This window comes from Calonectris borealis, chromosome 23, assembly GCF_964195595.1.
Source record: "Calonectris borealis chromosome 23, bCalBor7.hap1.2, whole genome shotgun sequence".
Taxonomy (NCBI): Eukaryota; Metazoa; Chordata; class Aves; order Procellariiformes; family Procellariidae; genus Calonectris; species Calonectris borealis.
Genome location: NC_134334.1, coordinates 7691571 through 7707383, shown reverse-complemented (window position 1 = coordinate 7707383; position 15813 = coordinate 7691571). Strand labels below are relative to the sequence as shown.

The 15813-nt window shown below is 64.2% G+C and overlaps 4 protein-coding genes and 1 long non-coding RNA gene across 5 annotated transcripts in view; 3 read left to right on the top strand and 2 right to left on the bottom strand.

Moving 5' to 3' along the window:
- The window catches only part of SLC2A1 (solute carrier family 2 member 1), a 159163-nt gene that overhangs the window by 52564 nt on the left and 90786 nt on the right, over positions 1–15813 (top strand). The window lies entirely within an intron of this gene.
- Positions 2361–6815, top strand: CELA3B (chymotrypsin like elastase 3B). The gene is made up of 8 exons (XM_075172056.1): positions 2361–2409; positions 2518–2594; positions 2673–2770; positions 4132–4266; positions 4359–4495; positions 5303–5448; positions 5532–5684; positions 6735–6815. Exons 1-8 carry the CDS (start codon positions 2376–2378, stop codon positions 6750–6752), a joined length of 798 nt encoding a protein of 265 aa, XP_075028157.1. The 5' UTR covers positions 2361–2375; the 3' UTR covers positions 6753–6815.
- Positions 9629–12850, top strand: TMEM269 (transmembrane protein 269). The gene is made up of 7 exons (XM_075172059.1): positions 9629–9653; positions 10732–10776; positions 11258–11405; positions 11490–11587; positions 11680–11823; positions 11907–12107; positions 12207–12850. The coding sequence occupies exons 1-7, from the start codon at positions 9629–9631 to the stop codon at positions 12314–12316; spliced, it is 771 nt and encodes a 256-aa protein (XP_075028160.1). The 3' UTR covers positions 12317–12850.
- Positions 10574–12974, bottom strand: LOC142092246 (uncharacterized). Its single transcript, XR_012676968.1, has 3 exons — positions 12879–12974; positions 11924–12449; positions 10574–11397 (listed from the first exon to the last, which is right to left on the bottom strand). It is a non-coding gene; the product is annotated as an uncharacterized LOC142092246 (long non-coding RNA).
- SVBP (small vasohibin binding protein) lies at positions 13355–14499 on the bottom strand. Its single transcript, XM_075172055.1, has 3 exons — positions 14413–14499; positions 13680–13801; positions 13355–13584 (listed from the first exon to the last, which is right to left on the bottom strand). The coding sequence occupies exons 2-3, from the start codon at positions 13797–13799 to the stop codon at positions 13498–13500; spliced, it is 207 nt and encodes a 68-aa protein (XP_075028156.1). The 5' UTR covers positions 13800–13801; positions 14413–14499; the 3' UTR covers positions 13355–13497.

The following is a 15813-nucleotide window of genomic DNA, read 5'->3' as shown; positions in this document are numbered from 1 at the left end:
AGGGGCTGTAGGGGGCACCAGGGGCATGGGGCGGTATGGGGGCTATAGGGGACACAAGAGGCTACAGGGGCTATGAGGGTACCAGGGGCATGCAGCAGTGTGGGGGCTATGGGGGGTACCGGGGGCATGGGACAGTATGGGGGCTATAGGGGATACAAGAGGCTATAGGGACTATGGGGGTACCAGGGGCATGGGACAGTATGGGGGCTATAGGGGACACAAGAGGCTATAGGGGCTATGAAGGTACCAGGGGCATGGGGCAGTATGGGGGCTATAGGGGCACAGGGGGTTATAGGGGCTATGGGGGGCACCAGGGGCATGGGACAGTATGGGGGCTATGGGGGACAGAAGAGGCTATAGGGGCTATGGGGGTACCAGGGACATGGGGCAGTATGGGGGCTATGGGGGCATGGGGCGGGTTATAGGGGCTATGGGGGTACCGGGGGCATGGGGCAGTATGGGGGCTATGGAGGACACAAGGAGCATGGCAGATATAGGGGCTATAGGGGACACAGGTTTATAGGGGCTATGGGGGCCACAGCTGCTATGGGGGACACAGGTGTTTTAAGGGGGGGCTATCAGGTACCAGGAGCATGGGTGTTATGGGGGCTATAAGGGGCACAGAGGGGGTTACAGAGACTATGGGGGGCACCAGGCGCAGGGGGGTATGGGGTCTATAGGGGCACAGGAGTTATAGGGACTATGGAGGTCACCATTGGCAGGGGGGGTATGGGGGCTATTGGGGACACAGAGGGGGTTATAAAGACTATGGGGGTCACCATTGGCGGGGGGGGTAAGGGGTCTATAGGGGCACAGGGGTTATAGGGTCTATGGGGGTCACCATTGGCAGGGGGGGTATGGGGGCAATAGGGGACACAGAGGGGGTTATAGAGACTATGGGGGGCACGAGGGGCAGGGGAGGGTATGGTGTCTATAGGGGCACAGGGGTTATAGGGTCTATGGGGGTCACCATTGGCAGGGGGAGTATGGTGTCTATAGGGGCACAGGGGTTATAGGGTCTATGGGGGTCACCATTGGCAGAGGGGGTATGAGGGCTGTAGGGGACACAGAGGGGGTTATAGAGACTATGGGGGCACCAGGCGCAGGGGGGTATGGGGTCTATAGGGGCACAGGAGTTATAGGGACTATGGAGGTCACCATTGGCGGGGGGGGTATGGGGGCTATAGGGGACACAGAGGGGGTTACAGAGACTATGGGGGGCACCAGGCGCAGGGGAGGGTATGGTGTCTATAGGGGCACAGGGGTTATAGGGTCTATGGGGGTCACCATTGGCGGGGGGGGTATGGGGGCTATAGGGGACACAGAGGGGGTTATAGAGACTATGGGGGGCACCAGGCGTGGGGTGGGTATGGTGTCTATAGGGGCACAGGGGTTATAGGGTCTATGGGGGTCACCATTGGCGGGGGGGGTATGGGGGCTATAGGGGACACAGAGGGGGTTATAGAGACTATGGGGGGCACCAGGCGTGGGGTGGGTATGGTGTCTATAGGGGCACAGGGGTTATAGGGTCTATGGGGGTCACCATTGGCAGGGGGGGTATGGGGGCAATAGGGGACACAGAGGGGGTTATAGAGACTATGGGGGGCACGAGGGGCAGGGGAGGGTATGGTGTCTATAGGGGCACAGGGGTTATAGGGTCTATGGGGGTCACCATTGGCAGGGGGAGTATGGTGTCTATAGGGGCACAGGGGTTATAGGGTCTATGGGGGTCACCATTGGCAGGGGGAGTATGGTGTCTATAGGGGCACAGGGGTTATAGGGTCTATGGGGGTCACCATTGGCGGGGGCAGTATGGGGGCTATAGGGGACACAGAGGGGGTTATAGAGACTATGGGGGGCACGAGGTGCAGGGGAGGGTATGGTGTCTATAGGGGCACAGGGGTTATAGGGTCTATGGGGGTCACCATTGGCAGGGGGGGTATGGGGGCAATAGGGGACACAGAGGGGGTTATAGAGACTATGGGGGGCACGAGGTGCAGGGGAGGGTATGGTGTCTATAGGGGCACAGGGGTTATAGGGTCTATGGGGGTCACCATTGGCAGGGGGGGTATGAGGGCTGTAGGGGGCACAGAGGGGGTTATAGAGACTATGGGGGCACCAGGCGCAGGGGGGTATGGGGTCTATACGACACAGGGGTCTATAGGGTCTCCACCGGGTGCAGCTGGCTGGCTGCCGGGTGCCACGTCCCCCCAAGGCCAAGGTTAATGGTTAACCCCCCTCCCGGTGCCCCCCCCCCCAGGACCCAGGTGGGTGCCGGGTGCCCGTTCCCAGGGGTGCCCTTGGGTGCCCCTGATACCGGGGGGGATTTAAGGCCGGCGGCCGCCTCGGTGCGCCCTGACTGAGCCGGGACCACGATGCTGAGCCTCCTCCTGCTGCTGGTGGCCGGTGGTAAGGTGTCCCCGAGCCCCCACCCGTGTCCCCAAGCCCCCCACCCATGTCCCCAACCTTGGGTGGGGTGATGGATGCTCGGTGGGTGATGGGTGCCCCGTCCCACAGGCAGCCGGGCTGCGGTGCTGCCGGAGTCGCGGGTGGTCAACGGGGAGGATGCTGCACCCTACAGCTGGCCCTGGCAGGTGAGCGGGCAGGGGGATAGGGTGGTGGTGGTGGGGTGGCACCCATGGGTGCTGTGGCACCCACCGGTGTCCCCGCAGATCTCACTGCAGTACGAGCGGGATGGCACCTTCCGTCACACCTGCGGGGGCACCCTCATCGCGCCCGACTGGGCGATGACGGCCGCACACTGCATCTCGTGAGGGACCCCCGGGAGCCGCGGCGGGTGCTGGGGTGGTGGGGTGCTGGGGGGGGACGGACAGGGTGCCACAGGGAGTGCAAGGTGCAATGGGGGGTGCAAGGTGCAGGGATGGGTGCAGGACGGGTGCAGGGTGCAGGGGAGTGCTGGGGGGGCAGGGATGGGTGCAGGAGGGGATGCAGGGTGCAGAGGGGTGCAGGGATGGGTGCAGGAGGGGATGCAGGGTGCAGAGGGGTGCAGGGAGGGTGCAGGGCGCAGGCATGGATGCAGAGGGGAGCAGGGGGGTGCAGGGATGGGTGCATGGAGGAGATGCAGGGTGCAGGAGGGTGCGGGGAGGGTGCAGGGTGCAGGCATGGATGCAGAGGGGTGCAGGGGGGTGCAGGGATGGGTCCACGGAGGAGATGCAGGGTGCAGGAGGGTGCAGGGGAGTGCAGGGATGGGTGTAGGAGGGGATGCAGGGTGCAGGAGGGTGCTGGGTGGCAGGAATGGGTGCAGGAGGGAATGCAGGGTGCAGCGGGATGCAGAGATGGGTGGGGAGTTGCAGGGTGCAGGGATGGGTGCAGGAGTGCAGGGGAATGCAGGGGAAGTGCAGGGTCCAGGGATGGGTGGGGGGGTACTGGGTGCATAGAGATTGTGCAGGGTGCAGGGATGGGTGCACAGAGGAGATGCAGGGTGCAGGAGGACGCAGGGTGCAGGAGGACGCAGGGTGCAGGAGGAGTGCAGGGGGGTGCAGGGAGATGCAGGGTGCAGGGAGGGTGCAGGAGGGGTGCAGGGTGCATAGAGGTTGTGCAGGGTGCAGGGATGGGTGCATGGAGGGGATGGGGGGTGTAGGAGGGATGCAGGGTGCATGGAGGGGGTGCTGGGTGCGGTATGGATGCATGGGGCCTGCAGGGTGCAGGAAGGGTTGCAGGGTGCAGTGATGGGGTGCTGGGTGCAGGGATGGGTGCAGGGGTGATATACTGTGCAAGATGGGTGCACGGGGGGGCTGCAGGGTGCAGGGATGGGTGCATGGAGGGGGTGCAGGGTGCAAGATGGGTGCATGGGGGGTGCAGGGTGCAGGGAGGGGGTACAAGGTACAGGGAGAGGTGCAGGGTGGGGTGCAGGGTGCATGCAGGGTGTGCAGGGTGCAGGGAGGGGGTGCTGGGTGCAAGATGGGTGCATGAGGGGGTGCAGCGTGCAGGGAGGGGGTGCAGGGAGGGGTGCAAGGTGCTGGGAGGGGTGCAGCATGCAGGGTGCAGGGAGGGGTGCAGGGTGCAGGGAGGGGGTGTAGGGAGGGATGCGGGGTGCGGGGAGGGGTGCGGGGTGCAGGGAGGGGTGCAGGAGGGCCGCAGCGTCCCCTGATGCCCCCGTCCCCCGCGCAGCTCCACGCTCACCTACGAGGTGGTGCTGGGCGAGTACGACATGGGTGCCAGCGAGGGCCCCGAGCAGCGCATCCCCGTGGCCCCCACCGACATCTTCGTCCACCCCAAATGGCGAAGCTCCTGCGTGGCCTGCGGGTGAGCGGGGTCCCTGGGTGGGGGGGGGGGGGTTGGGGACACTGTCCCCCCCCCCCAGACCCCCCCCCATGACACGTGTCCCTGCGCGGCAGCAATGACATCGCCCTGCTGAAGCTGCAGCGCCCGGCGGTGCTCAACGCCCAGGTGCAGGTGGGGCGGCTGCCGCCCGCGGGCACCGTCCTGCCCGACGGGTACCCCTGCTACCTGAGCGGCTGGGGCCGGCTGGCCAGTGCGTCGGGGGGCACCCTGGGGTGGGGGGGGTGGGTGGTGGGTGGAGGGATGGATGGGGAGATGGTTGGAGGGATGGAGGGATGGATGGGGAGATGGTTGGGGAGATGGAGGGATGGATGGGGAGATGGTTGGAGGGATGGAGGGATGGATGGGGAGATGGTTGGAGGGATGGAGGAATGGATGGGGAGATGGTTGGGGAGATGGAGGGATGGATGGGGAGATGGTTGGAGGGATGGAGGGATGGATGGGGAGATGGTTGGGGAGATGGAGGGATGGATGGGGAGATGGTTGGGGAGATGGAGGGATGGTTGGAGGGATGGTTGGAGGGATGGTTGGGGAGATGGAGGGATGGATGGGGAGATGGTTGGAGGGATGGAGGGATGGATGGGGAGATGGTTGGAGGGATGGATGGGGAGATGGTTGGAGGGAGGGTTGGGGAGATGGTTGGGGAGATGATTGGGGAGATGGAGGGATGGTTGGAGGGATGGTTGGAGGGAGGGACGGGTTGGATGGAGGGATGGATGGGGAGATGGTTGGAGGGATGGATGTGGAGATGGGTGGGGAGATGGAGGGATGGTTGGAGGGATGGAGGGATGGATGGGGAGATGGAGGATGGATGGGGAGATGGTTGGAGGGATGGATGGGGAGCTGGAGAAGGGATGGAAGGAAGGATGGAGGAAGGAATGGAGGGAAGGATGGAGGGCTGGATGTGGGCTGGACGGATGGATGGATGTGGAACGGCCGGCCTGCCATGGACACCGGGCGCGGCCCCCCCACCCCGGCCCCACTAACGCCCGGCTGGCAGCGGGGGGGCCGCTGCCGGAGCGGCTGCAGCAGGCGCTGCTGCCCGTGGTGGCCTACGAGCGCTGCACCCAGCCCGACTGGTGGGGCACCATCGCCATCCGCCACACCATGATCTGCGCCGGCGGCGCCGAGAAGGCCGGCTGCAACGTGAGCGCCGCGCCGGGCCGGGGCGGGGGGGGGAGGGAGACACGCCGGGACACCCCCCCCACCTTCCTTGTGCTGTACCCCAGGGCGACTCGGGGGGTCCCCTGAACTGCCAGGCAGCCGACGGGCACTGGGAGGTGCACGGCATCGCCAGCTTCGTCTCGGGGCTGGGCTGCAACGCGCCCAAGAAGCCGACGGTCTTCACCCGCGTCTCCGCCTTCGAGGATTGGATCGCCGAGGTGGGGCAACGGGGGGACGGGGTGCTGGGTGCTGGTGAAATGGGATGCCATGATGTCGGGGTGGGGGAGTGCTGGGGTGCTAGGGCACTCGGGTGGTTGGGTGCCATGGTGCCAGGGTGCCAGGGTGGTAAGGTACTGGAGTACTAGGGTACCAGGGTGCCATGGTGACGGGGTGCTGGGGTGCTAGGGCACTCGGGTGGTTGGGTGCCATGGTGCCAGGGTGCCAGGGTGCTAAGGTACTGGAGTACTAGGGTACCAGGGTGCCATGGTGCCGGGGTGCTGGGGTGCCAGGGGACTGGGGTGCAGGGGTGCCATGGTGCCAGGGTACCAGGACTCTGGGGCACTGGGGTGCCAGGGCGCTGGAGTGCCAGGGCACTAGGGTGCTTGGGTGCCATGGTGCTGGGGTACCAGGCTCTGGGGTGCTGGGGTGCCAGGGTGCTTGGGTGCCATGGTGCTGGGGTACCAGGCTCTGGGGTGCTGGGGTGCTGGGGTGCTTGGGTGCCATGGTGCTGGGGTACCAGGCTCTGGGGTGCTGGGGTGCCGGGGTGCTTGGGTGCCATGGTGCTGGGGTACCAGGCTCTGGGGTGCCAGGGTGCTTGGGTGCCATGGTGCTGGGGTACCAGGCTGCTGGGGTGCTGGGGTGCCAGGGTGCTTGGGTGCCATGGTGCTGGGGTACCAGGCTCTGGGGTGCCAGGGTGCTTGGGTGCCATGGTGCCGGGGTACCAGGCTCTGGGGTGCCGGGGTGCTGGGGTGCTGGGGTGCCATGGTGCCGGGGTACCAGGCTCTGGGGTGCTGGGGTGCCAGGGCACCAAGGTACCGGGGTGGTGGGGTGCCAGGGCACCACGGTGCTAGGGTGCTGGTGTTCCAGGCGTGCTGGTGTGATGGGGTGCCAGGGTACCGGGGTGCCAAGGGGCCAGGCTGCTGGGGTGCTGGAGTGCCATGGTGCCGGGGCACTGGTATACCAGGGTGCTGGATGCCATAATGCCGGTGTGCCAGGGTGCCAGGGTGCCGGGGTGCCGCGCTCCCCCCTGAGCAGCTTCTCCCTTCCAGACCATGAGCCAGAACTGAGCGCGGCGGCGGCAGCGGCGACGTCCTGGCATGGCATCGGGCAAATAAACCCACACCTCTGGCACCACGCGTGTCCCTGTGCTGGGGCGTGGGCACGGGCTCGCACGCGGGGCGGGGCGGCGGGCTCATTACCGGCAGATGGCACTGGTAAAGTGGGCACGGGGAGCACCCAGAGACACCCAGATACCACGGGGATGGGCACCCAGAGACACCACAGTGTTACAGTAATGGGCACCCAGAGACACCCAGATACCACGGGGATGGGCACCCAGAGACACCACAGTGTTACAGTAATGGGCACCCAGAGACACCCAGATACCACGGGGATGGGCACCCAGAGACACCACAGTGTCACAGGGCCGGGCACCCAGAGACACCCAGACACCGTGGGGATGGGCACCCAGAGACACCACAGTGTTACAGTAATGGGCACCCAGAGACACCCAGATACCATGGGGATGGGCACCCAGAGACGTCACAGTGTCACAGTAATGGGCCCCCAGAGGTGCCCAGACACCGCAGGGATGGGCATCCAGAGACACCCAGATGCCACAGGGACGGTTTGCCCTGAGGAGCCATGATGCCACAGGGATGGGCACCCACAGGTGCCCAGATACCATGGAGATGGGCACCCAAAGACACCCAGGTGCCAGGGGTACAAGCACCCCGAGGCGCCCTGAAGCCATGGGGATGGGCACCGTGAGGCATCGTGATGCCAAAGGGACAGACTCCCCGATGCCACGGGGATGGGCCCCCTGAGGCGTCTCGAGGACACAGGGATGGCCTCAACCATGTGCCCTGATGCCACGGTGATGGGCACCCAGTGACGTCCTGTCACCAGGGGGATGGGCCCCCCCCCCGAGGCGCCCCGAGGCCCCGGGGATGGCCCCCTCCAGGCGCCCCAGGGCCGGGCGGCCATGGCCGTGTCTCTCTCCCACCGCCCTCCCAGCCCGGCCGTCGCTTCGCAACCGCCGCCACCGGCGCGTGACCGGCGAACAAAGAGCCCTTTCACCGGTGACCCCGCTGCGGCCGGCACCCCTGGGACCCCCCCAGCCCGGGCACCTCAGGTCCCCCCCAACCCCACCCAGGCACCCCATGGGGATGGGTGCTACAAGCACCCCTCGATTCCACTGGGGATCCGGGTGGAAAATTCCTGCCGTGGGGCGCCGGGGCTGTACAAGTTTTATTGGCCCCTTGTCACCGTGTCCCGGGGGACCTTTGCTCTACCCGCGGTGGCCCGGCATCGCCGCCGTTGTCCGCCAGTGCCGCCCCGGCACGCCGCGGCCCCGCCGCTATCGCGGGCCCTTTGCTCGGGGATTGGGGGGGGGGGGGTGGGGGGGCTGAGGCCACCCCAACTCGTGACACCCTTGCACAAGTGGGTGCCGCCCGCCGGAGGCCCCGTGGGGTGACAGGGGGAACCTAACCCGGCAGCACCCGGCTGAGCCGGCGGTTTCTTATCGGCACTGGGAGGGGGGGGGCACTGGCTGTTACCCCCCGCCCCGGTGCCGTGAATCGGCAGTGATACGGCACAGGGTCGGGTGCGATGGCGGCGTGCCCGAGCGTGGCAGTGGGCACAGAGGGGGCGGGGGAACGGTGGTACCGGGGTGCTGTGGGCATGGCGTGGGTGCTGCGAGACTGGTACGGGTGCTACGAGCACGGTATGGGTGCTGTGAGACGGGTATGGGTGCTCTGAGCATGGTATGGATGCTGTAACACTGGTATGGGTGCTACGAGACTGGTATGGGTGCCATAGGCATGGCATGGGTGCTACAAGCACAGTATGGGTGCTGTGAGCATGGCATGGGTGCTGCGAGACTGGTATGGGTGCTACGAGCATCGGATGGGTACTATAGGACTGGTATGGGTGCCGTGAGACTGATACGGGTGCCACGAGCATGGTATGGGCACTGTGAGCATGGCATGGGTGCTGTGAGACTGGTACGGGTACTGTAAGACTGGTATGGGTGCCGTGAGACCGATATGGGTGCCACGAGCATGGTATGGGCACTGTGAGCATGGCATGGGTGCTATGAGCATGGTATGGGCACTGTGAGCATGGCATGGGTGCTGTAAGACTGGTATGGGCACTACGAGCATGGCACGGGTGCTACGATCATAGGATGGGCGCTGTGAGCATGGCACGGGTGCTGTGAGACTGGTATGGGTAGCATAAGCCTGGTATGGGTGGTGTGGGTCTGGCATGGGTGCTGTGAGCCTGGCACAGGGGCGTGCAAGCCTTGTACGGGTGCTACAAAGCACGGCAGGGGTGCTGCGAAGTGTGGTATGGATGCTATGAATCCGTTATGGGTGCTACCATCCTGGCATGGGTGTTGTCAGCCTGATATGGGTGGTACAAGCCTGGCGTGTGTGCTGCGAGCCTGGTATGGGTGGTGCAAGACTGGCATGGGTGCTGTGAGCGTGGCATGGGTGCTGAGAGCGTGGCACGGGTGCTACAAGGCTGGCAGAGGTGGTCCACACCTCGCATGGGCGTTGCAAACCTGGTAGGGGTGCTGTGAGCCTGGCATGGGTGCCATGAGTCTGGCACGCACGCTGCGAGCCTGGCATCGGTGCTGCGAGCCTGGCACGGGTGCTGCAAGCCTGGCACAGGGCCTTTGAGGCTGGCATGGGTGCTGTGAGCCTGGCACGGCCGCCTGGCCCCCCCCGGGGCAGCTCCTCCCTCGCCGGCGGTGCCAGCCGCCTCCGAAAACCCCCGTGTCCTCTGGCCGGACCCACCCCCGGCGGGGTGACTCAGCCGGCGAAGCCTTTCCTTATATAACGCGGCGTCGCCGCCGCGCCGGGCGAGCGCCCGCCGAGCCGCCCCTGCCTCAGTTTCCCCTTGCCGGGGCGTCACTGCCACCGCCACCACCGCCGCAGCCATGTGGATGGTGTCACCGCCGGTCGGTAAGTGCCAGCTCGACGCCCTGATGCCGCTCGACCCCTTTGCGAGGCGTCTCCCCCCCCCCCCCCTCAAAAATCGCCGTTTTGGGAGATTGAGTGGAAAATTAAGGGTCATCGGCTGAGCGCCGCTCGCTCGGCCCTGTGAATTGGGGCAGAAAAGCATAAAAACAGTAAAGCAACCCAAAAAAATAGGTTAATTCTGCACCTCCTCTGTCTGAACCCCCTTTTCTTCTCAGCCCTGGGGGGGGTGAGACCCCCCTGAGGGGCACAAGCCCCCCATAACGCACACCGGGTCACCTGGGAAGAGCCCAAACTGCCTTTTTTTTCCCCAGAAACGGTAATAAAAAGCACCGGCAGCAGCGTGGGGCTGAGAAAGTCCCTCCTGCCCCGGCCCTTTGCTTTTGGGGCTAGAAACGCCAAGAATGGGCAAGTTTGGGTGCCACGGCGATGCCTGGGTATTGTGATGCTCGCTGGCACCCAGATCCGGTGTAGCGGCAGCAGTGGTAACTCTCCCCAGGGGCCTGATCCTGCCTGGTGCTGGGGAGGGTGGGGATGGTGACGGCGAGCCCCAAAATTGCCATTTTTTCATCTTTGGAGACCTCAAAACCCACCGGATTAACCCCAGCCAGGAAAAGAAGGGGGGGATGGCACCAGGCATGTGCTCAGACCCCCCAAAAACTACCGGATCCGGTAAAATCCAAGGCGGCGGAGTGACCGTCCCGGCAGATCGGGGGGGATTTTCCAATCCCAGCCGCCCGGCTCAGCCCGTACCGGCGGCTCGGGGCGCGGTGTCCAAAGGTCACCGGCGGTGGTGGCCGCATCCGTCCCGCCGTCGGCACGCAGAGCCACCGATCCCAAAACTAGGAATATATTTTCATTCCTTGCAACCAAGGTGTTTTTTTGTTGGGTTTTTTTTTGTTTTGTTTTGTTTTTTTTTTAACACCTCGGGAGCCGTTTTCGGCAGCGTTTCGGCGCCGGGACGGTGATGAGTTGGTCCGGGCTCAGCCGGGAGCGGGTAAAAGGGGGGCGGCGAGGGGAGGGGGTGGCTCTTGTTTTGCTCTGACGTGCTGTTTTCTTTCAGATGAAGGATCTCACCAGCTTGCCTGGCTTTGGGACCACGGCAAAGGCAGGGTGCAAAGCCCACTAGTAGGACATGACCCTTAAACTCTTTCTCTAAAGCTTAGCCCTATAGGTATATAAGATCAATAGAGCTTAAAACCGGGGTTGGCTTTTAGTTTAAGTTTGGGTTTGGATTTATGTTTTTCTTCTTTTTTTTTTTTTTATTTTTGCGGTTCTTTTCTTGGTTTATTTGGTTTTATTTTCGCCTCCGGCGGGTAGATAACAGGCAGGGCTTGCAAAAAAAAAAAACAACAAAAAAAAATCCCGCCGCTTGCTAAAAAGGCTTTTGGGGGCTTCGGTTTGAGGAGGGGAACAGCCAGCAAGGCTCCCACCCTTGGCAGCACTCCCCCCAAAAATCTCCTCCAGCCCCTTCCCAGAGCTGGAGCTCCCCAGCACCGACCTGCTACCTCGGGGGGGGTTTAAATAACTCCCCGGTTGGAAAGCGGCCGTCGGTTCTGCCCTTCACCGGCCGCCTCGGCGGGTTGCAGGTATTTTCCAGTCCACGAAGAAGCTGTTCTTGAGCGAGCGAGCGGGCCGGGGTCAGACGCTGGAGTTCATCCGGAAAAATGCCGCTAACGGGCTCTCCGTGGCCAATCTGGTGGCCGGGCTCTCCTCCATCCTCTGCAGCCTCAATAGGTGGGGAAAAAGGGAAAACGGGGTGAAATGGAGGGGGTTGGAAAAGGGGGATCACCCCGTTTTTGCCCTCTCCGTCCTCCCCAGGCAATACCACCACTCGTGCTGGCTGTTGCTGGTAGGGTTTCTGCTCGATCTGGCCGACGGAGCCGTCGCCCGACAGCTCGACGCCTGCTCGGCGCTGGGTGAGTCCGTCCCGCCACCCCGAGGAACCCACCGCTGCGTTCTCCCTTCTCCCCCCGAACTTGTCTGGCAGCTGCCCGCTCGCTGCCCGCAGGTGCCAAACTGGATGATTTTGCCGACTTCACCACCTTCGGGCTGGCCACGGCTCTGCTGCTGCAGCCGCAGGGCGTCCTGGACGGGCTGCTGGCCATCGCCTACGTGATGGCCGTGTTCGCTCGCCTCTGCTTCTTCTCCAGTGGTAAGCCGAGGATTTTAGGGGGCATCAGGGGTTTTTTTTTGGGGTGATTTCTCCCCCCTGGCTGAACGTTTGGCACCCAGCAGGGATCCCCTTCACCTACCGGGGGCTGCCCTGTCCCTACGCCTCCTCGCTGCTGGCGGGCACCTTCCTGCTGACGGAGGGTAACGTCACCCTGCTGCGCGTCACCGCCATCGTCATGATCCTCTTCATGGTCGATCGGGGTTTCTACCCCCACGACAAGGTGCTGGAGTCCCAATTCTGGAAAAAAGTGGTTTACGCCGGAGGTAAGGACAGGGAGAAAATCAAGGAAGGGGTGATTAAACCCACCGGGATGGCGGCGGCGGAGGAAGGAGCAGATCCCAAAGGCTTTTCCTAATCCGCAGGGGTGGTGGCCGTCCTCTTCTCACCGGCAGCGGTGGCTTCTGTCTATTGCCTCGCCTGGTCGATGTCCTACATCATCTTCCCCTTCGCCATCTGGAGCTGCAAAGCCTAACCCCTGCCTTCGCCCAACGCCTAGTAAAGCCTTCTTCTTCTTCCTCCTCCTCGCTCTCGGGTGCCGCCTCCTCCTCCGAGATCTCCCTTCGCTCTTCTAACGGCGGCAGCCGAATCCGAGCCGCAACGGGAGCCTGTTTAGAAAAGAAAAGGGAAATAATTGAGCAGTAGGAAAGGCTCCGCTTCGGGGGAGTCCCAAAATACCCTCCCCACACCCCGTCCCTCGTGGGGGGGACGAGCGAACCCCTGTCGCCCACTACAAGAACAACAGCCCCACTCCGGAGACCCCCAAACCCTTCCCCACATCAGGGAATGTGAAATTTAGGGATCGCTGCCGCTGTACATCGTTAATTTATTATGAGGGGAAGGTTTACACCCCCAAAATCCCGACTGTAATGAGGAAGCCCCCTCCCCGGGGGCAGGAAGCCGCCGATCAAATCTCCAGAGGGTTTTTGAAACCCCATTCACCAGCAGTGTTTTGGTATTTATTATTTTACCCGTCGCTGTAGGGAATTAATCTCTCTGATGTATTTTATTTTCCCTCCCTCTTGGTGTTCGCTCACCGGGGCGTGGGAGGGAGGTGGAAGGGGAAAGCGGGATTTGAAGCCGGCGATCCGAACTCTCTGGAAAGCCGGAGGATGCCGGACGACGGCGGCGGCTGGAAAGCGGAGGGCGTGTGGGTGGAGGAAGGAAGCGAAGGTCAAACCTTGCGCCGAGCGGCAGAGAGAAACACTCCGGGGTCCCCGGGGAGGCTCCCGCGGCGCGAGCAGCTGCGAGAGCTGGACGCGGCCCCCGCCGTATCCCCCCTCCGCGGTCTCGGGGAGCGGCCGAATCCAGGCACCGGGAGGGCAGGACTGTTCCCCTTGGCAGGGAACCGGCGGACCGAGGTCTCGCTCGGCGTGAGGAGGGCCGGAGCTGGCGACCGGCGGCCACAGCTGCTCTGGCACCCGGCCCCAATCCGGCCTCCCCCACGCCATTCCCACCCGGCATGGGGCCGGGACAGAGCCACCGGCACCGCTGAGGGACCAGGAGCCGAAGAAACGTGGAACCACCACAGATTTTATTTAAAAAAAAAAAAAAAAAAAGCAGTTATTTGGTAATAAATAACAAAGGGGTTAGAAAAGGGGACGGACAGCAGATGGGGGGGTCTGGGGTCATTTGGGGGGGGCCGCGCACGCCGCCTCACTCGCCGGAGGCCTGCATCTGCTTGCAGAAAGAGTCGAACTGCTGCTGCTCCAGCTCCGTCATCACTCGGTTGAGGGCGTAAATCTGCGCGGGGACAGGGGAGAAAGAGGTGATGGGGGGGGGGAGATTCGGCCCCAGCGTTGCCGTCGTGTGTCCCCCCCCCCCCCCCGGTCGCTCACCTCCGCCCTCTGCCTCTGCTTCAGCTCCTGCTGGGCTGATTTCTGCTTGGCCTTCTCCAGGCGGGCCGCCGGCTCCCGGGGCTTCGGCCTCTCCTTCCGCCCCCCTCCGCTCGGCTCCATGGCTGGGGCAGTGGCGGGGGGGTCACCCCAGGGCCCCCCACTCCCCCGAGCCCCACGGACAGCCTCCCTAGCTCCACAGCCCCCCTGGGTCTGCAGCTCTACCCCTGCCCCACGGCCCCCCCACGGCCCATAACCCGCCCCCCAGCCAACCTAGGGTCCCATAGGTGCCCCCCACACCCCCACAGGCATCCCGAGCCCCACAGGCTCCTCCCCACAAGTCCCCCAGCCCCCTCAGCCGCCCCCTCTCCCCACACCCCACCCCACAGCCTCCCCCCACCGGCCCCACAACCCCTACAGGTCCCACAGCCCCCCCCCCAGCCCCACAGCCCCCCCTGTCCCACAGCCCCCCCCAGCCCCCCGTGCCCCACAACCCCCTCTCCATCCCCCCAGCCCCCCGTGTCCCCCAGCCCCCACACAGCCCCCCTGCCCCCCATGAACCACAGCCCCCCCACAACCCCTCAGCCGCCTGTGCCCCACAGCCCCCCTCAGCCCCACAGCCGCCCGTGCCCCATAGCTCCCCGCAGCCCCCCGGGTGCCGCCGCCCCTCAGTGCCCCTCCATGCCCCCCCCCAACCCCCCGGGTCCCCTCAGCGCCCCCCCCCGCTCCCCGGTACCGGCGGGGCCGTGCCCGGGGCAAGATGGCGGCGGGGCCCCGCCCCCTCGGCGCGCGGCTGCCGGGCCTGCGGCGCACGCGCCGACGTGCCGCCGGCGCAAGGGGGGGGCCAGCGCGCATGCGCGAGCTGCCGCCACCGCGCACCCAAGCGGGGCTGGCGAGAGGGCGGGGGAGCGCAACAGCGCCGTCTGGCGGGCGGGAGGGGAGCCGCGAGGTGCGGTGCCCCCCATTGCCCCCAGCTCCCCCACTGCTCCTATATAGCCCAGCCCCTATAGATCACACCCCTTATATATCATACCCCCGTATAGCCCACCCTCTATATAGCCCTACCCCTGGACAGCCCATCCCCTATACAGCCCACCCCTATAGAGCACATCCCCTGTATAGCCCACCGCTATATATATCACACTCCCTATACAGCCCACCCCCTATACAGCCTGACACACGTGCAGGGCCCTACAGCACAGCCCTACTCTCCACATCACGTCCCCCCTATATACATACACCTCCCCAGCCCTTCTGCATGGCATGGCCCCATAGGCAGCATCCCCTATATGGGAACTGCTCCTATACATAGGCAGCATCCCCTATACAGACCCCTCCTCATCACCCTGGCATCCCCGGGCTGTGATAGCGTGACACAGCATGGCATGGTACACCACGGCACGACGCTATATGTATGGCATGGCACAGCACATATGGCATGGCACAGCATGGCACAGTATGGCCCACCGTGGTACGGTGCAGTACGTACAGCACGGCACAGCATGGTGCACAATGTATAGCATCGCACAGCACGGTGCGGCATGGCACAGTGCACCATGGCACGGTGCAGTACATATGGCATGGCACGGCACGGCGCACAACGGCACGGTGCAGTACATATAACATGGCACAGTATGGTGCACCAAGGTATGGCGCAGTACATATGGCACGGCAGACCACGGTGCACCACAGGAGGGTGCAGTATGCACGGTGTGGCACAGCATGGTGCACGATGGCACAGTGCCGTACATAAAGCATGGCATGGCACACCGCAGCGCAGTGCAGTACATATGGCACAGCACAGCATGGCACAGTATATATGGTACATACGGCATGGCATGCCATGGTGCACCATGGCACAATGCAGCATATACAGCACAGCACGGTGCACCACGGCATTGTACAGTACGTATGGCGTGGCACAGCACGGTGTACGATGGCACAGTGCAGTACGTATGGCACAGCACAGTATGGACGGCATGGCACGGCACGGCGCACCACGGCACGGTGCAGCACATACGGCACGGCACGGCGCACGGCACGGTGCTGTATGGCACAGCACAGCCCACCACACCATGGCATGGTGTGATACCTACCGTGTGGCACGCCACGGCGCACCATGGCACGGCACAGTATG

Bases quoted from the DNA above. Each gene is read 5' to 3' on its own strand.
- CELA3B (XM_075172056.1), top strand. From the start codon at position 2,376: ATGCTGAGCCTCCTCCTGCTGCTGGTGGCCGGTG. The intron at 2,410-2,517 runs GTAAGGTGTCCC...CCCGTCCCACAG, and splicing joins CCTGCTGCTGGTGGCCGGTG to GCAGCCGGGCTGCGGTGCTG. The intron at 2,595-2,672 runs GTGAGCGGGCAG...GTGTCCCCGCAG, and splicing joins CCTACAGCTGGCCCTGGCAG to ATCTCACTGCAGTACGAGCG.
- TMEM269 (XM_075172059.1), top strand. From the start codon at position 9,629: ATGTGGATGGTGTCACCGCCGGTCG. The intron at 10,777-11,257 runs GCAGGGTGCAAA...GGCGGGTTGCAG, and splicing joins GCTTTGGGACCACGGCAAAG to GTATTTTCCAGTCCACGAAG. The intron at 11,588-11,679 runs GTGAGTCCGTCC...CGCTGCCCGCAG, and splicing joins CGACGCCTGCTCGGCGCTGG to GTGCCAAACTGGATGATTTT.
- SVBP (XM_075172055.1), bottom strand. From the start codon at position 13,799: ATGGAGCCGAGCGGAGGGGGGCGGAAGGAGAGGCCGAAGCCCCGGGAG. The intron at 13,585-13,679 runs GTGAGCGACCGG...GTCCCCGCGCAG, and splicing joins AGCAGAGGCAGAGGGCGGAG to ATTTACGCCCTCAACCGAGT.